The sequence below is a fragment of the Colius striatus genome, chromosome 2 (genome assembly GCF_028858725.1).
Source record: "Colius striatus isolate bColStr4 chromosome 2, bColStr4.1.hap1, whole genome shotgun sequence".
Lineage (NCBI taxonomy): Eukaryota > Metazoa > Chordata > Aves > Coliiformes > Coliidae > Colius > Colius striatus.
Genome location: NC_084760.1, coordinates 111427378 through 111454225, shown reverse-complemented (window position 1 = coordinate 111454225; position 26848 = coordinate 111427378). Strand labels below are relative to the sequence as shown.

General features: G+C 42.9%; 2 protein-coding genes across 4 annotated transcripts in view; both read right to left on the bottom strand.

The window, feature by feature from the left end:
• LOC133624800 (uncharacterized) overlaps nt 1–2213 on the bottom strand; it is a 118215-nt gene extending 116002 nt beyond the window's left edge. The window contains exon 1 of one of the 3 annotated variants that reach the window (XM_061989153.1): nt 2142–2213. The gene's annotated coding sequence lies outside the window, so the exon portion shown is untranslated. Of the gene's footprint in view, nt 1–1564; nt 1636–2141 lie in introns of those variants that run through there. The other 2 variants (XM_061989154.1, XM_061989152.1) reach the window with 2 other exon arrangements.
• B3GNT2 (UDP-GlcNAc:betaGal beta-1,3-N-acetylglucosaminyltransferase 2) lies at nt 4–23457 on the bottom strand. Its single transcript, XM_061989161.1, has 2 exons — nt 23253–23457; nt 4–2465 (listed from the first exon to the last, which is right to left on the bottom strand). The coding sequence occupies exon 2, from the start codon at nt 2454–2456 to the stop codon at nt 1263–1265; it is 1194 nt and encodes a 397-aa protein (XP_061845145.1). The 5' UTR covers nt 2457–2465; nt 23253–23457; the 3' UTR covers nt 4–1262.
• Nucleotides 23458–26848: the final 3391 nt, after the last annotated feature.

Sequence of the window (26848 nt, the reverse complement as noted above, 5' to 3'; positions counted from 1 at the left end):
CTCAATACTTAAATCACATTTTATTTCTCAAATTCAAAAATAACAATTACCTTTATTTAACATTTTACACATCTCACAGATTTAAAATATCATGCTCTATTTAAATATCTGAGTGACAACACTATACAAATAAAATGTTACACAAAATATATTTAAGAAAATGTTTTGGTCTTCAAATCTGAACAATAAATAGACAGGCACTTCTACATATACAAAGGAAGCAACCACTATTGAGAGTAACTCTTATAAGCCAGATGTGGAAATACAGAAGAAGATCTGAGTTTTGAGAACATGTTTAACTCTACGTGAGACATCATGCAACTTCAAAAGTTTGTTTCAGAATTCCAAACTCGTAGGATGTGCACAACTCTAGAGATTTGCTACCGCTGTATAGGAGGATCCCAGCCACGCTCTCGGAAGCAATGTGCAATTGCAGTTATTTGCATCAAGTTACCTGATCACATTTAGTGCCAAAACAGGTAAAAATGATTGACCAGAGTAGCTTTTCACATATGTAACACGAGCAACAAATCAGCCTTACCTCATGGAAGCTTGGGCCAGGGGGCAGACCTTACTGTACTTACTTGCCTAGCTCCAAACTAAATCTACTCTTCCTTTTCTTTATGGACTCAGCTCTTTCACGGGGTGTTTCAAACAGTGTTATGTGCTTTTTGTAAAAGAGAAAGAAAATAAATCATCTAAGAATAGGGTAAATCCTTCAGACACAGGCACTCTTTGCACAAACAGGAGAAAATACTGGTCTAGGGTGCAAAATGACTGAAAACTTTAAATTAAAATACATAAATCAATAGTTAAAGTTTCGTAAGAGTGTTTCGTACTTAGAGTAAAACTACATTCCTCCACTTGGTGAATCTTCAATTTACAGTGGTTTCCACACACCCACAAACACTCCTCAAGTTACCTTCCAGCATCAACAAATGAAAGATGCACTGTAGTAGGCAATCCCTGTTTCCAAGACAGCTAACCAGTCACTGACAGCCACTTAACATCCTTGAAGTCCTTTTAAAAAATTAAGACAAATATTGAAACATAATGACCACTGGGCAGTGGAGAAAAAAACCAATCAGGACCAAGTCTTTGAGCCATTTCCTCCAATTTTAGTATTATTCTCATTCTCAGAAGTACAGGGAGAAGTCTCCAGAGAAAATTAAACTATTAAACCGAGCTTCAATGGTCCACCCATAGAGTCGGACCCAAACTTGGAAAGCTGTTTGGACTTAAGACACTTTTGCACACTACTTTTAACAACTTAAGTGTGGATCTTGCAAGCGTGTCCAGATCTTAATCATTTCTTGAGGTTTTCTGCTATGTACTAACATTAAGTTTGTGTAGGAACATATGTTATTTCTGTATTTCTCTTCAATATCAAACGTTTTGAAGCCTTTGTGTTTTTCCGGAGCAAGCCCAAGCTTCTGAAGGCACATTCCAGTATAAACATCATCAATAGGATAAAGGAGTACCTGGTCAGAGGCATTATTCAGTCTTAATGCCAGATCACCAGAGTACAGAAACCCACCGCCTCCTGCGTACGGAGGATACGAACCTTCATAAACGCTTTCTGGGATATAGTACTTCAGTTTTTTTTCTCTGTGAGGTCCAGCATCTTTGATCACATCACCTATAAATAAGTCTTTGGCTTTTTCCTTTGATAAGCTCTTCAAGTAATCCAGGATCTGGTGGGTATTCACGAAAACATCATCATCGCCCTTAAAAATAAACTGGACATCTGTACAACTGCTGCTGACCCACTTTAGAAACAGCACCTCTTTCAGAGTTAAATTGAAGAAAGTGTCTCTGTAGTTCCAGAGGAGGATGTCTTGGTGGGTTTCACTCTCAAATTTTATCATGTCTGAAAGATCAGGAAAATGATCCTCTGGTGGGGTCTGTCCAAGTAAGAAGACCCTTTTGACTGTCACATCCCCCGAATTTATTTCCTTGCCCCAAGATTCCCTAATTGCTTGCCTTCTATCAAAATGGGGTGTAAGTGACTTAATAGCCAGCAGCAGAAAAGGTTTATGTTTGCACTTGTTTGGCTGATCCATTAATAATGAGTAATTTCTACATCTCAAATAAAGCAGGAAGTCTTTGAATCTGTCTGGCAAATTTGCAAAGTCACTAACCTCTGAAGATACCCACGGGTCAGGGTCACAGGAACTGAGAACACTTGAGTTCAAAAGTAGGTTCTCTTCCACAGTCATGTTGGAAAGTAAGGTCAGAATAGGGTTGTACAGCAGTTCAAGCTTCTGTTGCTGCTTGTTCCAGTAAGCTTTGTGAGGAGTATATTTTCTCCAGAACTTGGTGCGTGGTATAATAACACGGCCTTTTGCATTCTTCTCTTGGCTGCCACTTTTGGAGACTTCCACAATCACATAAATGAAAATGTTTACCATCATCAGAATTCCCAGCAGCTTTAATCTTCTGCGTCCAACACTCATTTCTCATATCTGGCAAGAGAAAAGAAAAGAATTACAGATTTGCAGCCTTCTTCCTATCAAGCTCTTCATCTCAGAAAAGTGCAAAATGCTTACAAAGAATGTGCAAGTCTAAACGCCCCCAAAAAAGCAAAAACTAACCGACCTCCAATACTTGCACACCCATAATCAAGTAAGGCTTTGGGGTTTCATCAGAAAACAAGCAGCTGGTTAAGAATGTAAAGTGTCTGTTTGCCACTTGGGAATTTTACAGAGCATTTCACAGTGCATCTGCATCAGCAGCAGTTTTTGCTCTTCATTTAAGACCCCTCGAAACACCTGACTATAATAATTAGAATCTGAGTCCTCAGCTTGGCAAAGGCAGGCAGAGGTTTGGTTTTTTTCCTGCTAGTAAGGTGAGCTTAAGGGTATAAATTGCTATATGATAAGGTCAGTTATTTTTAAATTAAGTCTCAAGCTTTTATACTTGCACTCTTACACCTTCCAACTACATAATAGCCAGGGCTGTATTTTAAAGCATAGAATTAGTTTCTGCCCATTTCCCCTGGCTGTTTCTTGGGAGAGGCTGACAAAACTGGCCACCTGTATTGCTGATATTCAGACCTCTGTAGACAGAGGAGAATATGACTTTATTATTTTCTTTTATTTCCAACTGGAAAAGAAAACGAACAGCAGCAGAAAACAAAGGTGTAATTATTGCTAGGAAGGAGAAAGAAACTGAGAAAGACTCAAAAAAGCAAAGGTCTCCCATATTTGAGATCAGGAATAGTAGGTACACCTCTGTTGTAGCAAAGGTTGTTCTGTGGCCTATATCCAGTTTTCACTGAGAGAGAAAAATAGATCAATCCCTTCCTCCCCAGCTGCCAGAAAGAAAGGTGCACAGTAAAAGGAACAACATGAATACAGTGTGTTCCTCTAAAGCAGCGCTTATCAGACTGCCCAGGGGAATATCAACGTACAAGCTACACAAAGTTGTACATGTCATTCTGAATTGGTGAAATCAGACTAGAAAATAATTCAGAATGAGGAAGAAAGTTAGTGAGACTGAAGTCAGACATGGAACTCATTGTCAAAGACACCTTCATTTGGCAAGAGTAAAAATGATGACTGGAGAAGTGGGAAAAAAATCTAATGAAATAAGAGCTTCTGAATCACTGTTAAAAAGTCCAGCTGTAAACAAACACTGCCTCAGAGGGCCTGTCACAGCAGTGGCACTCAGAAAGGTTCACTTGAGAAGTACACTTTGTACTTGCTCTTCGTTGTATTTCCAGCCACCACCAGATACCTGAGCTAGACTAGACTGACCCTTGGTCTCTTCTGGTTTGACTAGTCTTTCTTACTTTTACTCCTCAGCAAGTTGAATACAAAATCTACTAGGGAAGAAGCAACTAAATGAACGGGGTGAAGGGAAGCAGTCTCTCATTTGACCCCTACATTCTCATTAAATCCGAAGTGGGGGGAGTATTTACCAGTTTAAATAAAAAGCCACTCCTAGAAACAACAAACTACTCATCATAAAACCCCTTCTCTTCCTTTGTTTGACCTCATGTACCATCTGCGTATTTATCTTTGTTGAAGGTCGGGTCAGTTCTACTTTATTTAATGTCCCGTTCTCAGCCAGCCGTGAAGTTTGCTGTTCTAATTTTAAAGTCGTTTTCTTCTCTACCTCCAAGACAAAAACATACTTGTGGTCAGTAGCTTTTAAGCTAAACAGATGAACAGTTAAGAAGCATTGTCTGGCCACACAAGCCTCAAAGAAACTTTATCTTCCTCTTTTCAACTGCCACACTAAAACCAGATCATTATACACTTTTCTCTCCACTCCCTTTTCAGTATTGACAAAACCCCAGAGAAGCAGCTGAGTTTTGTACTATTCCAGGCAGTTCAGCATGCACATCAGTGCTTATCTCCCCTGTCCTCTGTACTGCTCCTCATGGGAACAACAAATGACATGGCACTTGACCTATGAACTCAAGACTCCCGAGACAACGGGGTGAGAAGCTCCCCCCCACTAATAGCTAACACACACAGAGGATTGTCAAGAGCTCAGCTGGAGACTGATTTTTCCAGGATATGTAACACTACACAGCTCATCTGTCACAGCCCCCAGCTACTAAGCTATGAGTATTCAACACCAAGCCATCTAGATGCTTGACCCGAGACTGTCTGAACACAATGACACTTCATTTGCAAATATTTTCCATTTCAATCACTTAAAATCCTTTAAATCACTAACTCTTTTGGGCAAGCATTCAAATTCTGTGACTATAAGAACTTCCTTAATCTTTCTGTTTCTCACTTGTAGCCTTGCAATCCCCTGCAGCAACTGAGACAGAAAATGCTGCACAGAAAAATCTCCATGTAATTTTCAGTCGTTTTTAAAAAGCTATCCAATATTGGTGATAAAATCAATATTTCTAAGAAAATTTAAGTAACAAGTGACATTCACTATCAATGCAAATAGAGTTTGTCATAAAACACACCCTCCCCAACTTTGTATGACACCATTCTTCTCTCCTGTAATCAAAAGCTACCTACATGTTGTTTTTAATCAGTTCATTAAGACTATAACTCATTAAGAATACCGAACCAATACTACCAAGCAGAAAAGGACAAACATCTGCTTTGTTAAAGGTGTCTTCCTCCTAAACTACATCAAGCCAGGCTGCATTAAACACGTACTCACAGCATTAGATCAAGGTTCCTGACATAAAGCAAACTGGACATAGTCAGAATTCAGAAAGACTAAAAGATCTCTCCATTTAGCAATTACTATGTGTTAGCTTTAACCACCACACGAGAAGATAGGAATTGATAAAAGGACATCAGCTCTGTAACCTCACATCAAATGAACTGGATTTATCACAAAACACAGGTACAACCCTCATCACAACTACGGAGTGTGTGGCAATGTGTGCTGCATTTGAAACGTTGCCAGTGGGGGATTTTGGGGCTTGATTTTGTTTTTGCAAGTAAACACTGACAGCTCATGTCTCAAGGCAAATTTCATTTCTTCACCTGCTTTGTTGAGGCTGCTGTGACTGACCAAAGCGCCACAGCACTATGGAGATCTGCCAGCAGGATGGAGATCTTGAGCACTGGGCAGCTTGCTAAGGAACAGTATCAAAAGGTACAAGACGGCACTTATTTCCTACTTTACAGCTCAATAACAGCAATCTGGCACAAGATCTCTCCCATATTCCAGTAATAGCTTCTACCAGCATTAATGTTACAAAAACTCACAGCTGCCTCCTTTGACCAATGAGAAGGGAAGATCTGTTAGAGAAGCCAAAACCAAACACAAGTGATTCAGTCCATTGGTAAATCCATCTGGTGTGTTTTTATACTAGTTTTGTTGGAAGAACTGAGATGAGCAGTACAAACCAATGCTCTACTTGGAAAAAATCCTGCTGCTTTAGGTGTAAAAAACCAGAAAAGACTAGAACACTTAGCTAGCTAGCATAAAAAGCAGAGAACAAGAGTAAACACTACATACTGGCAAAGCAAATCACAGTACATGCAGAACCACAGGAAGAGAAAATCCTGCTGAAAATTATTCAAACTTCAGCAGGTAAGGAGAAGAGAGTTACCTACGCTCAAAGGTGATCTGACACAGGTTTTCAATGCCTGTTTTCAACTTCTAGCTATACTGATATGAAGACCGTTGCAGCAACATCACATCTCTGGTTATGCGGCTTCCAGCTGTGCAGTTATGTGTCATTATCACTGCATACATAAAGCCCATTTGTTCAAAGCCTTTAGGAAAAGTCCATGTGGCTGGAAAAAAACAAAGCATTAACATGAACCATACTCTGGATAAGCCAAGGTTCTGCTACAGATACACTATCTGGAAAGATTGATTCTGCACAAATGGGGCGAAAGAAGGAATAGTTGCCCTCTTCAGTTCCACTCTGCTCTTACACTTCAGTCAAAACAAAGGTATTGGTAGAAGGGAACAGATTTATGGAGCCACAAAAGCAGCACTGGCATCAAAAGATGGATGGAAAAGGCAAGTCAGCCTTCCCAGAATCTGGGAAGAAAAACAGGTTCAATGTGCTAACAATCAGTAAAACAAAATGAACCACAAGGGAAGAACAAAACTGTTACTATAAAGAAGCCATGAGCTACAAGAAAAGATTCCTAACACCCAAAAAGCTTTAACAGCAATTAACACTAATGCAAAATGGTGAGACTCTTTACAGGTTGTTTTTAAACAGTATCATTTTATGCTTTACCTCAAGAGTGAATGTAATCCTAATGCTTTTAAAGGAACCTAACTCAGAAGTCTAGAACTGTTGCTAAAGTGAAAAAGAGAATAAATTACTTATTTCAAAAATAAAGATGCCACTAAGATGCTGCTTTGCACAAAATCACTTCTAAACCTCTGCTGATGTTGAGATGGCCAGATGTTGCAAAACACAGATGTTGCAAAAACATGGCTAAAAAAAAACCCCAATGCATGTTTGTAAGTTCAGAAAATGCAATTCTCTCTAGGTCAGAAACAACAAAATCTAGGGGATTCAGACAGTGCACTAACTAGTTCTCTATAGGAAGCTGTCAAAACAGTTTGCAGTCACTGTGTGGCCTGTAATCAAACAGGAATTATAAAGACTTGGAACTAGCTTCAGCATTCAGCTTTTGACAGATGCTGGACATTACCCTCAACTATGAAGTAGTTTATTTCCTGCAGTTTTTATGCAAGGCATTACTTCATTTGAGTTGGAGATGTTACCATAGATGGTAAAAAAACCTTCAAGGTAGGACAGGAAGGTGCTCTTTTGGAAACACCAAGGTGCTCTTTTGGAAACACCAACACCACGAAGGAGGGCACTGACAAGGATGAAAGCAAGGGGCAAATGGATAAATTTTAGAGTCAATCCTATGAATTTTACCAATGAAGCAAAAAGAATCAGAATCCTCTTCCCAGAAAACTCAAACCAAGTTTGTATCTAACTTACTTCAGTTGGCTTATGTTCAAAAGACTGTATATTGAGTTCTTAAAATTCCAGAGGATTAACTGCTTCCTGGCACATTAACTGAGATATCATAAGACAGCTTCAGGAATGCCACTTTCCTAAATTAGTTTCTATTTAGCAGCCTGAGTACTAAAGAACCATATACTCAAGACACCAAATATTGATCTTTTTTGATGCCTGTTATGGATGTTTCATTTAAGATCCTAACCTCTTAGGTTCCTAATAGCCTCTTACTATTGTTGTGTATTGAAGCAGGCCTCTAGATGTTGTCTCAGTCCCTGCAGAGGTGATGATCCATCCCCAGCTCGCCCTTGCAATGTATTAAGAGTACACCTATAGTACGGAGGTGAAGAACAAGCCTTCAGAATGAAGCTAAAAACAAGGACAGAAACTGTTACCTTCTGTGTCTTAATACTGACAGAAAAGTCATCTTCCTTGCTCTTCAGTACTGAAGCCTATGAAAAATTATGCCATCAGATAGATTGCTGGTGACTATTGAAAACGTAACATTATAAAAAGGTATTGCTGTTGCAGGAGGGGTCCATCATTTCCCTTCCAAATAAAGGGGTAAATTCAAACACCACGACTGGGCATGACACAGTGCAAACACTACTTAGCAAGGCTCTGCAAAAGCCACACCAGGTCAGCATGTCAGTTCACCCAGCACAACCCTGAGCAGGGCAAGGGTGTTAGCTTGTGTTCAAAAGGCAGTGGTAGCAGGGACATCCATGCTGCATTCCACTGCATGGCACAGGCATACCCACAAACTCTTCCAGCAAGATGAAGAAAAGGCGGTATTCCTGATTATAGAATCATATAATGGTAGGGGTTGGAAGGGACCTTTAGAGATCATCTAGTCCAACCCCCCTGCACAAGCAGGTCAATCTAGATCAGGTCTCATAGGAATATGTCCAGGTGGGTCTTGAAGACCTCCAAGGAAGGAGACTCCACAACTCCTATTATTACATAAAGAAGGAAAATTTGAGGGAGTAAAGGACAGGTCAGATAACAGAACTCTAAACTTGGAAATGGCTATTTAAAAATAAGTTTAAATGGTGTTTCTAGATAAACCAACATCATGCAAGACCTGCCCTTTGCTATTAAACCACTCTACATTTATGTTTTCCCTTATGAAATATATTTTTAAATCTCAAGTCTCAGCATGACAGCTCAGGAACTATGAAAGTTGTGACTACCAGGGAGCAGTTTATCACAGAGACTCGTAGCTAACTCCCTTAAGAGAGCTCCAAAATGTAGCATTAACAATCAACAATTCCCTTGGGAAAGGAATACCAGGTAGCATGATGCAGACTACTCCAAGTGCTGTTTCTCCCCACACTGCAGATATCCACATGAGCATCCCTGTGCCAGCAAAGTGCTCCACAGCAGATGCAGTCATAGTAGCAAATGTGTCCTTCAAGGCACTAAACCAAACCTAAGCATGCTGATGCAATGCCAGGATGAAAGAAAAAAACCAAAACATTTAACTAGACTACCTGCCTCAGTCCTCGCCTCCTGCAGCAATCCAGGGCTGTGGATCCAAGGAACTGAACCAATCGAACTGCCTGGCCCCTCCCTTTTGATGGAGACTTTCTCCTCCTCCCTTTTTGACTTCAAGAACTTGAGCCCAATCCCTCCCTCGAACTGTCTCTGGTGCTCAGCCAGGGCTCTCCATAAATCAGCTCACATCACTAACCTAGCAGAAAACTAACAATGACCAGAGATACACAGCAGATAAGCACTACAGCAGCTACAGTGAGAGCACGCAGTAGACAGAATGGAGAGAAAACAGATTTCTCCTCTTCAGCATGGGTGACACACTGACAACTGATCCTTGCTTCTGAATCCATAACCCCTTCCATCCTCTAACAAAAGGCTATCTAGCATCATAGCAATGACAACATTATACTTAGACCCTGGTGCAAATAGTCATACAATGCCAGTCTTTCAACAGATCATGCAGACGGCAAGGTGAAACATTTAGCTTTTCCATCTCCAAGTCTAACAGAAGCTATGACCTTTAACTGCAAATACTTGTTTCTTTTACTGAGGACAGGAATTGTGCTGTATTTTTTAAGTAGGCTGAGTAACCTGTCTACATTATTTGATTGCCAAACCCAGGCATTCCAAGTCCATTTATTTACTAGGGCTGCCAAAAAAGAAGATAATCCTTATCACCTGCAGGTATTACACTTACCTCTCTACTGTTTAAGGACTAAACTAGCAGGAATTTGGCAAAAGGAAGTTTGTAATTCAGCTACTTTACTACCTTTTCCTCTGTACAGATTAGCTGTAACTCAGGCAAGGTCAGACTTGGATCTCACCATGTTAACTCTGTTTTGAAATCTGATATCCCTTTGAGCAGTTGTACACGCAGTACAACTTCTGGTAGCGCTGGCAATAGTGCATGCAAGAGCAACACTACCTCTCTGAAGATGTTTAACAATAATAAAAGCAATAAACAAGTCATATGCAGTCCCTCTAAATTCCTACTACCTCAGTTCAGCAAGTTAAAAGATTCCTGGATCAAGCAGTAACATGGTTTTAGAACGTGGGGATGTCGAGCCTCAGGCTGTTATAAGTCTGTGCTATTGCCAGTTTTAAAGAAGTTGAACACTCTGTTTATTTTTCTACTAAACACAATCACAACAACACAACAAAAACCAAAACAAAACTATCAAACCCCAAACAACCACACACAATTATCTCTCCTCTCAGAACTTTACACACATCCACTTGTGCACAATAGTAATTAAGAACACCTTAAACGGGCAAATATTCAACAGATACGAGTATTTTGCTTCTATGGAAGGACATCACAGTGGTTACCACTAACAGTCAACGTTTTCTGTGTTCTCCAATGTTCCAGATGAAGGAAAGTGACCAAGATACCACCACAATACAGAAAGCATCAAGAAGTGCAATGAAATTCAGAACAGTAAATGCTTATTTTAACATTACATTTAATTAATTGCATATATCTACTTTGAGCCATGTTTCAGCATATTTAGTTTTGGGAGAAATCCTACTCTTCCAATATTTTAATACTGAAAGACACCAGTGCAACTTGGGCATGGAATTTCAAGATCCAAGTAAAAAGCAAGAGGGAGAGGATGTGCTTTTACTTTCCTAAAACGTACCTCGAGGCAAAAAGAACTATGAAGATTTTGAATAAAAGCCAATCTCATTTTGCTCAAAGAAAACCCCAAAACCAAACAGATAAAAACCCCCAACAAACCAGAAATCATCAAAAATCCCCACGGTACTGTGAGACTTGTCTTTAGCAACACTGCCCTGGTGTTCTGTAGTAAGGTATTAAGAGGGCCAGGAACTGCATTTGAACCGTGTTTAATTACTGTTATGGAACATACTTTCACTCTGTCCAATCCCTCATTCAATTCATTTATTATTTTCAACTTTGATGAATTCCTCAGTTTTTCCACACAGCAAGAATTTGGAATGACTTGCTTTTCTGTTTCCACACAAGAGGGGAACCCTTGCAAAACACAACATACACAAAAATCGGTTATCTCTATGTACATTTGCCATATCAGCTACATAAACTTTTTCTCTGTCCTCTGTTCCTTCTCTGCCACACTAAGAAGTCCTGGTCATTTTATTTCTGGAGCTACTTTGCACTTTTGATTGATTTTGTCTCCCTTGTATATCAGTGGGCCTTACTATAAGGTGCGAGACAGCTGGTACACTCAGTCACACTAAACGTAAATGACACGTAATAAATAAGTTCTTGCAAGCTAACCACAACATTTGAGAACTCATTCCCCACATACTTCCTGTGAAATCTCTCTCCTTTCAAACACTTGCACACGTAACTGGTTGTCCAAGCCCCTCATGGCAGGCAGATGATGCTGAGCTACTGCCATTTAGTTTTCCAGGAAAATCAACTGTGCTTTGTGACCCACATGAAGCTGGATCTTCTCAATTCAGTGTCCAGCACTTGACAAATTCACTGAAATCATCACTGGTCAACACTGATTCTGGCCATCTGGTAAAAGGATTAACTAGATCTGAAGCCCCAGTGTTCCTAATATTGCATTTAGCTAACTCATTTACTCCTAGATTGAGCCCTGCAATTTAAGGGGATGAAGCACACGCTGCACAGAATCATAGACGATTTAACCAACTTTGGGCTACATTTTACAAGTTCTTTTGCTCCATGTTATTTATCCATGCCCTTCCCACATAGATTCTGTCCCTCTCTCCTGAGATGGTACTGATGAAAACAAGCAGTAAAATCCTCATAAATATTAAAATCAACTTGAAACTCCCAAGTGTGAAAGAGGATTGTTATGCAGTCGCCAGTTATCCAATGAAACACAGCAGTTTTGTGGTCAACTGCTTCATTCACTCTTTGCCTTAAAGGTACTACTTCCTTGTTGTTCCATTTTCCACTCCATCTAGCTTTCACCCATGCATCCAGCTGCTTCACAAAGTAGTTTTACGGTAGCTATGATAATAAACCCTGGCCCTTATCATAGCTACTGTGGTAGTGCTGACAATAAACTTGAGGCCTTGTCAGCCCTACCACTGGTTTATCTTACAGGTTACAAACTCAATGCTGTCTTTTCAAGCTGGTATTGAAAGATTGAAGCTTCTTATGTGAAAGAAAATATCTCCAAATATCAACTACTGGACTTACCCTGAGCATAGTGACAAAGCTCCACTGTCCTTCCTTTTCTAATAGCCCATTTGTAGCTATATTCCTAGAAGGATTTTCAAATATGTTCTTGTTCTTGCTTTGAAATAATGCCCCTCTGCTTCACTGGTAATTCTCAGAGTTCTACATTGCCATCCCACCAAAATGACAACAAAAAACCCTGCAGCAACAGCAGCAATACTGAAGCTACCTACAGACTTCAGGAAATAACTGCACTATTCATTATCAGTCAGAGAGATAAGAGCTCAGACCTAGTTTCTAAATATATGCTGAATAAACATATGTCTGCACACAGATGGGTAAAAAAAAAAGCATGTGAAATGATGTTAAAAAAGGAAAAGATACAAACTGCTGCAACTTCCTCACACAGAAAACATCTCACTCTATGTGACATTTAATCCAGTACTCTCCAGGAATACTTTTTTTCTTTAGTGGTTAATATGCTTAAGTGAGACAAGCTGATCTAATGCACATGTACTAGCCAATCCAATGGTAATCAACTGGCTTGAATAAAAACATTGTAATGTAGTACTCAAGGCCCATTCTTTTAAACATCAAAATGAGACTCACAAACAACCCCAACTTTTACCATCAGCCAAGGAAAAATTACAGAGGAAACAAAAGAATACATTTCTAAACTCTGACTTGATCAAGCACTAAAGCAACAGCTCATCCCTGAAGAGCTCCTTTCTTATTCAGTATTACAGAACCTACCACATTATGAAGGTGACACTTCCAAGAACCTGTTGTAGTTCAAGCCCAGCCAGCAATGACAGCCTCTTGCTCACATCCTCCCCACCCTCCATAGGAGGGCAGATGCCTCAGGGAGATGGGAGGAGAAAAGATAACCAAGGGCCCTGTGGGCAGCGACAAGGGCAGGGAGGGCTCGCTGTCAGTTATGGTTCCAGGAAAAACAGACTCAGTGACTCGACTTAGGGAAGAAAATAAGAACAGTTTAATCTACTATTACCTAGAAACAGAACAGAGGAAAAACACCACCAGTGCAGGATGATGAGAAAAATACAACAAGCACTTCAAGATCTCCTTCCTACTTTTCCCTTCTTCCTAGGCTCAGCTACTTGAGCTGCTTGCTTCAGATATCTCTACCTTCTCCCTGCTCAGGGGCACAGTGGCAGGGAATGGAGGACACAGTCAGTCTCTCACATATGGCCTCTGCTGCTTCTTTCTTTTCAGACTCATCTAATTCTCCCCTCATCTGATGTGGGGCCCCTCCCACACGAGACAACCTTTCACAAACCTCTCCAGTGTGAGTCCTTCCCAAGGGCTGCAGCCCCTCACAAACTCCTTCACCATGAGACTCCGCAGCAACAGAATTCCAGGCACCTTCTGCTGCAAAACGCTGCCCTCTCACAAAGTTACAGCCTCCTCCATGCACAGTTGCCAGCCCTGGCACAAGGTCCTCCATGAGCTGCCGGGAGATCTCAGTCTCACCGCAGGATGCAGGGGAGTCTCAGCTTTAGCACATCTCCTCCTCTTTTCCCTCACTGATCTGCATGGTCACTTTTCTCTCATCAGACTCCTTCTGCCACCTCTCAGGAGAAAAAAAAAGAACCCTCCTCTTCTGGCTGCTGCTTCTTAAAAGTGGTCACAGAGGTGCCCAGTTGGCTCAGCCCCAGAGGTGGGTCTGACTCAGAACCGGGGAAAGTTTCAAGCAACTTCTTACAGGGGCCACCATTACAGTCCCTTCCCCATTGCCAGAAATGGCTCTACATAAACCCATAGCAAAATCCTATGTGGATTATGTTTCCTGTGACAGATTCAATGCAGCACTTGAGGAACAGCCTCAAAAAGCAGGCACGGTCAAACAAGATGTCTTTATTATGTTATTTAGACCATCTCATTTGTTTCCTATGATCCACACACCAAATTCCAAATATTCTAGGCAGCTGCTTCCAAAAAAATTGGTGCAGTTCCTATAGAAGGAAGGTGTAAAGATGATGAGGTCATCATGCACCCTATATGAGCTACAGATCTGAAGTGAAAGAACAAAGCAAGACTCCACTTGCAGCTTCTGGAACCTCATCCAAGTCAGAGCCACAACCAAGTGCAGAGAACATGTTCCAACAAGGTTCTTCTGCAGCACAAACCAGATTTAGCCACACTACACCACCAGGTCTTACCAAGACTCCAAATCCCGTGTATTAAAGAGGCAGCCTTCATTAGCTAAGCCGACCATCCTAACAAGCTCATCAGTGGACAATTGGATTATCACTGAAGCCATCTCCTCTAGGTGCAACACAAACAGACCCTGCAGCTATCCAAAGGGATCTGTGAGCAGTACAAACACTTAAAATTTCCCAGACTGCTATTACCCCATTTTCAGCAAGTTTAGACTGTAGAGTCTTTCTTCTCAAAGCAATCAGATAAGGCATAATGCTTAAAGGCATTGTTCAAAGCAATTAAGATGAAACTGGAGAAGTTAAGTTGTCACTAAAAGTTGGGGAAATCCTCAAAGCATAAGAATCCCGAACTCCCTAACCCCTCATGGCCCAACTTTACTGTAGTCCTGAGCCTACTGTTGTCAGCTTCCAACTGTGGTATTAATACTGAATAGTCCTTTAATTTACCACTGAATGGTAAGTTCTGAATACCAAAACCCCTAAATCTTCAGAGTTCTACTAACGTTAGGTTTGCTGTCACCATTTGACTAATGCCACGTCCTTCCTTCCTTCTAGATCCTCAGACATTCCAGAACTCCACTTTTTAAGGTACATCATTTAAATTAACATGTGTGAAACAGGAGCTATTGTTGACATGATACTGCTGTTTATGCAACAATGCATAAATAAAAACAACAGAAAGAACACAAACAGAAACAATGCAGCAATGCCCACAAAGTTTGCAGCAGGTTACCTTTACAAAGTAATTCAGGATAATAAAAATGTCATTTCAATTTTATGAAAAATAGTTTATGCAAAATTTCTGCCTGATACAATACTTACAGATGGAAGAGATACCACCAGATCTCCGTGATCTCAAACACTTTCAACCCTGGATCCAACTGGTAAGTCACAAAACCTTCAACTGCAGTGATCTTTTTTTTTTCACCCATTTTTAATTACAAAGTCAGTTACCAGTAAATCACCCAGATCATCCCATCCTTGCCTGTATTTCAAGTTGTTATATGTGTCTCTCACAAAAGCTTAATTAAGAAGATATTTAAATACCGTGTACCAATTTAATTCAATGAAAATTAGGACCTTTTTTTTTTACCTGTTATAAAGAAATCCTTGGAGTTATCTAAAAGAAAGCTCAGCCGATACCTGAATTGTTTCAAACGTTCTCTTACAGAAGATCAAGGTATATACAAGAAAACTCTAGTCATTAGGAGGAGTTTTCTGTAAACACATTCTCAGGTTTAATGTATATTCCAATTTTTCACTACTGTAACCTGCTAGAGTTTGTTCATGATTTTCTACAGAGATAAAAAAGCAACAGAGAGCTCCACATGTACACCACCCTTCCTTAAGGCAATTTAAACCAATTCAAACCATGGCAGTGTCCCTAGAAACCAGCACATTGTGCTAATAATTACCATTCTATACTGACACACCTGCAGCAACACTAAATATCTACGAAGGTGTTCCCAACTGCAGGCAAAAAAATAACTTGTGATTAAAAAGTTTGGTTTCTTTGTTTAAGAATAAATAGGGTTTGGGTTCTTGGTTTGGGTGGGGTTTTTTTAGTAACTGATATTTCACACTGAAAACCAAGGGCAGCACCTCAACTTGTTATAAAAACTAACATTAAAAGCTTAACACCTCAGTATTTGAGAGCCCACAGTACTGAAAGTAACTCCACTTTCCCAAAATCAAGCTTTAGAAATTGAGCAATTTGTCAGGACTGACCCAGAACAGCCAGCTTCTGATTTACAAACTTCAGGTTTTACATACCTTTGAGAAGGGTTCAGCTTTACAAATAGTAAATGATAAAGAATCAACAGAAGAGGTTTATGGAGTGGCAGCAGAGAAATATTTCCTGGAAAAAAAGTTGTTATTCATCCCATCAATTACAGGTTGGGAGGGAGAGTTCCATGGCAGTTTAAAGCATTTTCAGTCACATGTTCCTATAATTTATTCCTTCCCCTATAAACTACACAGTCCCAGCCCAACTTTGCATTGATTTGCCTGTGATAAGTCAGCTCAGGGAGCTCAAGAGGATGATGAAGAACCTAGCAATAAAGCAGCAATTAGTTTTAATCTGGCTCACGTCACTAGATTTGCTTGCCACTGTGCTGCAAGACCAATGACAGTGCAGGAAATGGAAGACTCACAAAGTCAAGACTCCCATTTTCCATCAGCTTAAGCTTTCTGGTACCAGCACATTGCTGCTGCAGTCTGACACTACTGATCTCGTTCCCACGTCTTCATCCACGGAGGTCTCACAGGCAGGGCTAGATAAGCACCAGCACTAGCCCACCAGAAGCAGTTAGCTTTTAGGCAATCTCAGCAGCAACAAGACACATCCTGGGGTTTGAAGTTCTCTCACACTTTCTGTACTCAAGTCAGCTGGTTAGCTACTGAAGTGCCACAACCCACCCATTTCCGCTACTCCTGGTGTGGTTTGCTATTTGTTAAGGGTTCATTTCAACTCAAGGGTGTTATCTTCCCTGAATTATTAGAAAGCTAAGGAAGTGGGTAATGAACTACCTTCCTCACAGATACTTAGTAATTGGATCAATATTAGTTCTGGTAATAAAGAATGGGTAACGCATTGCAAACCTGACTGATGCTTTCAATGAACATTTAAGATCAAGTCGGCTGGGCAGGCAGTCTTACTATTTCTATGCTGTATTTGAAATAAAAAAAGGTGACTTGGTAAATCTACTCAAGATGCAGATAACCATAATTTCAGAAAACAAGACAATTCACGTCCTCCCGATATCTCTTCCAGTCTTATCTTCAAACCAGTAATTACTGCTGCCTTAACCATATTCCAGCCACCTTTATGTCTGCAGAGAGAGCATTCCCTCTTTAGGCAACTAACAGAGCCAACCCTCAAGCACCATTCTTCAAGTCATCAAAATGTTAGCTCCGTCTCCTTGTGCACGTCAAGACTGTCACACATAAGCCACGCTACTAAAAACTACATTTCAAAAGCAAAGATAGTGCAACGTGGTGTGCCCGATAAGGTTACTGCCCCTGGTGACCGTTGCCCTCTTGGGTTAAAGATAAACAGACATCAGTTTTCACTGTGTTCTGCTGGTTTTCAGTAAGACCTCCACGAGTTCCACCTTTGCAGCCAGTGGGAGATGGGATACAATCTCCCCAACCATCTGGAGTCATGTTTCCCCACAAGTACTGCGCAGTTAGTCAAAAGTCAATGGAAACTAAATTCATGCCCTGAATATTCAGATTGGAATTCTGGGATCTGCTTCTGGATGTACAGTACTACGCTAAATAAAAGTTAAAAAAATGCAAAATCTACACTGAAAAATGCAAATACATGAAAAGACTTTTGTCTTTAATTGGTTTTGGTTTCAGGTGTAATTAACAAGTACAGGGAAAAAAAAAAGGTTTTCATCTTTCTGAAGAATTCCTTTAAAGTTCAGAAAAAACAGTGGAGTTGGAAGTAGGGAAGTTCATTTGCCTCCCTTGAACCTGTAAAATGTAAGATATATATCTCATTCCAGCCTGTCAAGTTTAAGTAAAAGGGAACAATAGCAGTTTTAGGCAGCGAAAGATGCATGCAAGTACCTGGAGGATTTTGCAAAAAGATCTTTAAGCAGGTTAGACAGCTAACTGACCTTTTTGTTAATGGCAGATAAGCACCTCACCCAATTATGGACTTCTAAATCCAAGCAAGAACAACTTTCCTACCTGCACCTCAATGCAGAAGTATCCACTACATTTGAGAGTGGTTTGAGTAATTAACTTCCAAGTTGTTTTGCACGTGGTGTTTTTATTCAAAAGCAAATCAAGCAGTAACATTCTCCATCCTAGAGATGACCTTCCATTATCATTTTCTAACTTACAAATATCAGATGAAAAAAAAATACCATTGCTTGAGCACTAAACTCAGGTACAGTCTGGCAACCTTCAGCCAGGCCACTTCTGAACACAAACTAAAAACTTCCCCCCTTCCCCAGGCCATGAATCTCTGTATTTGCATAGTTTGCTGTATTACATTACATATGACCCCAAAGACAAGCAAATAGAAAGGTTATTTCTCAATCCACTTGGTTCCTCATCTTGGTTCCCAACACAGCTGCACAAACAGTGAAAGTAGTGTTAAGAGGAGCACTGCTTTAGCTGCAGTGCCTCCCACCTGTACCAGCAGAGGCGAGGATGCTCCGGCAGGATGCTGGGGCAGGCGCAGGAGCTGTGTGTCCCCCATGCACCCACACCTTGGTGGGACACAGAAAGTTCCAATACCACGTTGCTGCTGTGAATTTCACACAATAACACGTATCACCTGGTAGTTCAGGAACCACTGAGCCATGAAGAAGTAATATTTTATAGAAAAACAGTAAAGTCAATCATCCACTAAACTATAATCATTGGCATTTCTTGCTCATTTGATTTAGACAGTTGACTTATAAATTATGTGATGTAGACAACTCCCACTCTGAGTAACTCTTCTTTGAGCTTAATATGAAGCAGCTGGTAAATTTCAGAAGTTATTTACTACGATGAAGTCCCAAGTTGAATGCTGGTCAACTCTTACCATTGTATTTCTCTCAACAAAGCTTTCTTAACCAATCGCTGATGAAATGGTTTCACCAACTGACCCCTTTAAAAATCTCAGCACCACACCCATGACACACTGGGATTCCTTTGCTTATTTAAATGCTAATTGCCTTCCGTGACAGAGCAATTCAGTCGTTCTTTAGCACAGTTCATCACAAGACATTTTAATGATCCAGGCTTTTCCATGGGTTTTATAAGATCTGGAGACTTGGGGAAGTTTACTTACTTGTTTGTTGAATCCTAAAAGGCCCCATGAAACCAGTGAAAAATATACAAGCTAAGTGCAGGATGAAGCTCAAGCCACCTGTCAGCTCCTCCTATGGGAAAAGCAACCTCTGTCTGAACATCTCCAAAATATTTATTGCCTTCCTTTCAGTTAGTGACTTGTTCATTCCATACTGAAGTGATGGGAAGAGTCTGTATTTGCTCATATCATCATCTCTTCTTGGTTATTTTCTGCTGTTTTTTAAGCACCAAAGGATTGACCAACACAACTATGGAGTACTAGCAGACTGATAAACACATCTAGGTCAGAGGAGATTACACTAGTATTTTTTGTTAACTGCACTCCCACATTATCATCTAAGACATGTGGAATACTTGGCTGAATATAGCCTAGAACACACTAGAAACACTAATCCCCTGATTTCTCATGCACACAACCATAACCATCACACCTTCCTGCCTAAACTAAATTAACACTTTGGCTACAAGCATTTTACAACCAACCATTAGGGATTACAATTAGGTACACCTGAAAAACATCCAAATTGAAACTTCTGAAAAGCCAAATGGATGCCTACTTGCTTCAAAGTTACTTACATACTTCTACTGGACAGCAATAGAAAATATAACAAATAGAAATACTAGGGAAGAAAAAAATCCCTTACTGACAAGCTATGAAAGGGACAAGGATGGTTCCAAGCTTTTAGAAAGTGATCAATCCTAATGGCCTCCCAGAAACATTAACAAGAAAAACCAGGTATGTTTAAAGGTTCATCATTTTAACTGAAATGTGTTTTTTTCTATATTCTGTGCTTGCTACAAAAACCCACCAATCAAACCATATTTTAAGATTATTAAAACCTTACTGCCACAAGTATACTCTTGCCAAAAGCTTCCCCTCACCCTCTCTTTGGCCTATTTTTGGTAAGTTTTAGAATTACATAGTTTAAGTAGCTTTAAGCATGTGACAAGCCTACAAGAAACCAGGCTCTACTATTTAGGGTGCGAATGCTTGAACAGAGAAAGAATTAACTAACGGGGCTTCTACAGCAGGAAACAGAACCAAATCCTGGAAAATACACAAGAGATCTGCAACATCAACTCTGATGCGTTTCTGACAGAGCTGCTCACCTTCCATCAAAATCCACAAGTCTGACAGCAAACAGAAAAAGCCCATCAAGTAACCAACTTTGTGAAGCTTCACAAGCTGTCTGAGCATACATTTTACAAGACAATTTGATATGTATTTGTCAAATATGAAGTCATGTCCTGAAAAAGAACAAGTTACCAAAGAAGTTGGCTGAGGATTTTAATTGATATGATCTTTTCCCTCTTCTTCAGCTTGGAGAAATGCAGCTATCCAGACTTCAGTCAAGCACGCGTTATCTATGACAAGCCACCCCGGCTCCTCAACTGTTGTGACAATGTCAATACTGGCTCTGGTAGGAGCACATATGACTAGGTTCTATGTTTCAACACAGAACAAGACTGACATAAGACTATCTTTTACCACCACCATTTGTTCTCCTTCAAGTGGTTTCACGCAGCCAAAGCTAGTCCCACTACAAAAACAGTCACACCAACTGGCCAGTGAAATGACAATTGCTAAGGGTCTTGGCAGTGACAAGTCACCAGGAAGGAACACATCTCCGAAAGATTTCATTCTCCAGGGAGTCTGATGGGTAGGTAGGAAGATGAAGACTCAAATGCTGCATTTTTTTCTTCCACATACAGTTTAACACTCACGCAGACAATTACACACACTTGTCGGCATAGAATGCAAAACCACTTTATCCACTTCTCATTTTTCATCAAAGCCTTTCTGAGCAAAACACTTTTTATTCTCATCTCCTCAGCAGCATCCTCCTCATCCAGAGTATTTCAAAAAACTCGGGGAGCTTACAAGGAAGGAGGAGAATAACATTTCTGACTGCCATTGACGTTGTGTTCATTAGGAACAATCTCCAGGGAGACCAGTGAGCTGTACCTACATGAGGGCAGGGCATCGGACAGCTAGCTAGCCCTCCCAGTCATAAAGTGCATGACCTTCAAAGCAAGTTCCTTCTGCAGGGTTACCTTGCTGCTGCAATGCACCTTCCTCTAAACTACAATTATAGTATAAGAGGAAAAGAAACACGCAAAAATCCAAGCAAAGCCAGCTTACAGGTGGCAAAATTAATTCAATTCCACTTTTTGATCACTTGATGCAGTGTCTGTAGCTTCCTCACAGCCATGCAATGGTATTGCACAACACCTCGGGTAGAAAGTCAAAGCAAGCAAGAAAAATCAGAGTGTCCTTTAAGCCAGAAGAGTTCTGTTCTAACCAATACCATTACACACATATAAAGTACATGATATTCTGTAATTTTAATTCATCTCCATCACAATGCTGGTTTTAAAGAGTCTGTTCTCTTCTGAAGTTTTTCACGGCCCCGAAGGAAAAAAAAACAGAAACAAACCATCACGTTCGAAATTTAAATCAGCTGAACGAGAAAAGCTGATTCTCCGTTTTGTTTCCTCCAAGCATTTGGTAACAACCGGGAGCTCATTCAACTCCCACGGTGGTTTCAACAGGCATTAGGCTGGATGACGAAGGTGACAAGGTAGTAGCCGTGGCCATCAGCCAGTTCCTCGGCTCCTCACCCGAACAAAGCTGCAACTGTGCTACTCACCGTCCTGTCATCTGCTTCCCCCCACCCCACCCGCACACACCCCCTCCGTGACAGAGTGAAAACGTGACGCAAAGAGCGGAAACTGCAAGAGGGCGACGGAACCGTTCATGCAATTTTAAAGGGAACTAAATTGGAGACTCTGTCTTTAAGGCAAGGGAAGAACAATTAACCAGAAATTCCCTCAAAAGGAGCATGTTATAATCATGTTTCCTCAACAACTTCCAGATTACAGATGTAGCATGTAATTTTATGCGTGCATCCATTCACATCCAGATTAAATTCTTCTGTGCACGAACCCATTTTCTGTGTCCAAAATAATAATTGAAAGAAAACCCACCCCAAAGAATCAAATAAACTCCTAATTTGCATACTTTAAACATCAGTGTTTAATAATCAACTCCAACAGCCCTGAGCATTTCGGGGACTCAGACTACAGGGTTACTCAAGCAACTTTCACCATAAATTTTTGCAGGATGACTAATGAATTGTGAGCTGCAGTTTGGCCACAGTCACATGGAGTAACCTGAAGTCCCCTCCTGACCGGGTAGGGTACCTCTACGGAAGTTTAAAGGGCTAAAAGGCATCACCGCGTGAGAGAGCACACATATTCAGTTCAGTTCCAGCAGAAAAAACATCTTTTTTCCTCCCTTTAACGTTCACCGAAGTCCAGACTTCAGTGCCAGCACCGCCTCAGCACTATAATGTAAACAGCAAAAAATCCTAACGCTGCGCAGATACTAATCATGATCCTCCTCGGTCACAGCCCGCTAAATCAGCCGACCCCACGAGCTGTGAGAGGTCTTTCAGTTCCCCAACCGCCCCCGAAGAAAACCCGACGGGCGCTACCGTGCCCGCGTCCTCCCCTTCGCTTCTCTCCTCCAGCCAACGAGAGGATTGCAGCAGCACCCAGCACTGCAGCAACCCTACGGCTCAGGTTTTCTCAGGGTAAGAAAAAAACCACGGCCGATGTCACGCTTTCAGCATCAAGTCTTCCTCCCTAGGTTTCTTTAAAAGGAAAACAAAACACCGCCACAACGCGAGGACAAACGTACGGTCATTTAAACTCGGCTGAGCTGGCCTAAGTTTCATCCATACCAACAGATTGCGCTTCTGCCTTCTCTCTCCCCGAGTTTGTTGCAACATGTGCCGGCTGCCGATGCTCCTCTGCGCCAGGGGAGAGATTTGGAGGCCGCGTGGGTTAACCCCACCCTTTCCACCGCCTGTCACCTCCCCCATCGGCAGGGACAGAAAAAACAGAGAAACCCTCCGAATCGCGAATATCTGACTCCAACCGCCCGCCCCTCCCCGCGGCTTCAGCCTGGAGCTGTCAGTGCGCACATAATACGGGGCTGCGAGAAAGGAAAAAACCTTCAAAACCTGGAAAATGAAGGGAGGCAAAAATTAAGTTGGGAAATGCCTCTTTTTGTCTTGGCTTTCTCCTGCCTCTCCTCAGCCCTGCTCGCAGTAACGATCCCCACAGCCCCGAGAAGCCGGCGGTGCTGGCGGGGGCGGCAGCCGAACCGCCTTCACGCACGTACCTTGCCAGGCTGCTGCGGGTCTCCGACGGGGTTCTTCCTGCCACCACCTCCACAGCTACCATGCTTTTGTCCGGCGGCGGGCTGTCTCTACGCCGCGGGGATGTCCCGTCCCGTTCCACCCCCCCGCAATCCCCGGCGCCGGCCTGCCGCCCTACCACGGCCCCAGCCGCCGGCGGGGCTCCATACCGCCGCTCTCCTCCAGCCCCCGCACCTGAGGGTGAAGCCGAGGCGGCGCTGAGGCGGTCACGTCCTGGCCCGTCTCCGCGGGACGGCGCTCGCCGCTGCCGCCGCCGCCACTCTCCTCAGGGCCGACCGCCGTGCCGCGCCCCGCCGGAGGTGAGGAGAGGAAAAAAAAAGGATGCGAGGTGGGAGAAAAAAACAACCCCAAACGAAGGGCTGCTAGCAACCGGGAGGGGGTCCGGGGTGGGCGGGCCGGCCCTCGGCGGGGGCGCGGGAAGCACCTCACTTGTTGCCCTGTGGCGGAGCCGCGCGGCCGCCTTCCCGCTCGTCACGCGCGCCCCGCCGCGCGAGCGCCGCCGCCCACCACAGCCAGGCACCGCCACGGCTCCCGCCGCGCGCCGCGGGCGGGCCAGGGCCGGGCGGCCGCCGAGGCTCGGAGCCGGAGCCCCGCCCCCATCCGGCCGGCGGCGCAGCGCATTGGCGGCGCGGCGCGGCGTGGGGCCGGGCGGGGCACCCGCGCCGGGGGCGGAGGGTCCCGGCGCCCTCCCTGGGCTCGGTCGTCTCTGCGCCTGACAGATTGGCTTGTCCCTCAGGAGACGAGCGGGCGAGCGGGCGGGCGGGCTGGGTGGGCTCGGCACCGACGCCTCGCCAGCGCCTTCCCCCGACACGACGGTTTCCTCACCGACCCCGCTGCCGCTCCACCGCTGTGGGCACTTGCGCCTCGCCAGCCCGCCCCCGGGGCCACCTGAGAGCCGAGCCTGGCGCCAGCCCGCAGGCCCACCTCCATCTGCCATGTTCTCTTTCGAGGCTTCACCCTTTCTGCGGTAAAATACCGCGGGGAGGGAGAATCGATGTCCCTCGTGTGTCCGCTGACACCCCATTGCATGCTGCTAAATAAACAGCGCTGTCGGCACACGAGGGAGGTGTCTCCCGGGGCCTCCCCCACCAGAGAATGGAGAGTGGTTCGGGGGCCGCTTCCACAGGGAGGGAGCTGCACTTGACCCAGCAGAAAGGCAAACACCAACGTATTTACATTTGCCACCTTCCTTGGCAGGTGAAAGTGACAGTGCCGTCTCCTTCCCTTCCTCCTGCAATAATAAACACACGTTTTCTAAGGTAAATACTTGATAGTTTTACAGGCTGGCAGCCTGATAGCAGCCTCTGCAGTCACAAACATCTGTATGGCAATGTTAGTTCCTTTGGGTTTTTTCCACATGGCACCAAGGAAAAGAAGAAGACACCAACTGTCCTGAAAATGCCATTCCACATCTTTTTTTTCCCCCCTATGTTTCAGCATTTTAAGCAAGGCAGTTGCATCTGGCTCTGCTTTATGTGGTGGTCCACAAAGCTGTATCCAAGAGGGAGGAGAAAAGGCCTGGTTTAAGCTATCAATGCTTCCCTTTGTAAATACTTTTCTAAGAGTTTCAAATTTTGGAAATCTGCCCTCCAGAGCTGATACTAATAATGCATGACTCATTAGTAACCCTCTCTTTTCTTTTTTGCTTTCTTGCAAAGTTGATGAGACTACAAATCATGGCCAAACATCCCTATTAAAACAAACCAGAGAAATCTCAGAGAGCCAGGATGCTTACTGAAATAAAACACAAACACGTGTGCTGTTACTGCACAGACTACAGTCTTCAGGCTCATCGTGGCCAGATCAATAGCTACTAGCTGACAGATTTACAGTTCCCATGGACTGTGAACCTCACAGCTTTTTGTCCTATATAGGAAGAAAATGCACACATACCCATTTGTTTCTATTTTTAGCACCTGTGTTCTCAATCCAGCAAAAGGAGAGGCCCCACCAAAGCAATTATCTCAATGTCACCTGGCACAGCCACATGAAAACCGTTTTCACTGCAAAGGGAGACGTAAGCACATCCTCACAATCTCCCAAAATACACGTTTATGCACTTCCATTTTTTGCCAAGACTCAGTAGGTGATGTGAATAGCTGTAAACACAATGGGTTTGGTAGACAGTGTGAGTACCTACAGCACGTACTGAGCTCTCCATACTCTGTGTTATTAAGTATTGGAGGCCTATAGAAAACCTGCAGTGAGTCTCCTGGAGCTGCTCCAAAAGCTCGTTCAGGAGTCTGGAAGGAAGATCCCCATCCACAATGCACTGGGAGAGATATTGCATATTTCATTCCTGTTCAAATATTTATGTATGTGCTTCACGTTTGAGTAAAGCTGTCCTTTTCATCAAAGTAGAAGGATTACAGTAAAGGGAGGAATTATCCTGAATCTTTGTCCATTAAGTAACACAAGGCTCAAAAGAAGAATGAAGTGTCTGGCAGCCAGGAGCCTGGCTCCATCCACTGCATGGGAGATTTCATAACTGTATGTTTGGAGATGATTTTTTTTAACAAGGAAAACAAAATTCAACCAGACCAGTGTGTCGTGTAACACTAGGTGCTAAGTAGCTTGGAAAAAACACATTAAAGCTGAAAAGTTCTCCTGATGGTGAAACGGTCTGCTGTGTTTGTGACAAAGACATTTCTCCCTCTTCCTGGTCCCGCAGGCACAGCCGTGCCTGCTCCTCTGTAATCACACCGACTGAAACTGGTCACGGGGCTGTATTGTGAAACCTTGAGGGGGGTGGTGTTTAATCCAAACACAGTCCCTGATCCAATTGGCAGCTGAGCCTCAAAAAATTAACTGAAAGGAGGAAAATGCCTGGAACTGACATTGCCATCGAGCATGGTGTCAGTTCAAACCGCTGCCTTAACTGCTACACCCTAAAAAACTCAGCCGGGGGAAAGGCAGGAGCTCGCTTTCCAGCCCCACTCCCCTGGGTGCAGGCAGCTCAACCTCCCCAAAATCCATGCATCACCCAGGGCAAAGCGTTAAACCTGAGATTTCTTACCTGATGCTGCCAATTAGCAGGTCCCTGTGTGAGTAACAGCGAGCATGACACTGTCCCAGGGCAGAGTCTGCAGGGCTTCGGTGTGCCTCAGCCTGCTACAACAGCACAAAACTGCCTCCAGCTCTAACTCAAATCTCCTCTGTCAGTCATCAGGTTTAATAAAGTCTCATTAGCGTAAAACAATCCCACGAAGTAACTCTCCCCCCTCCCCGTCCCACTGTGAACATCCTTCCTTTAGGCTTCACTCCAGAGTATCCTTCCCTCTTGCCCCAAGCGCTCTCACTAGGCCAGGATGCCTCCCGGTATGACCCTGTCTGTGCTGGGGTTTGAGAGGGATCTTGTTTAAAAGCACCTTAGTTACCCTCAGATTTAGATATATTATATATATATATATATTATCCCTTTTCAGCAAGCCCTGCTGCTTACAGCCACATGAGATGTGAGAAGGCTGTGAAGTGATGACATGAGTCCACCTGATGCCCCACCATCCTGTGTCATGGCCCGATACAACCTTATACATTAATTAATGGGAACTGGTTCCTA

Bases quoted from the DNA above. Each gene is read 5' to 3' on its own strand.
- B3GNT2 (XM_061989161.1), bottom strand. From the start codon at position 2,456: ATGAGTGTTGGACGCAGAAGATTAAAGCTGCTGGGAATTCTGATGATG.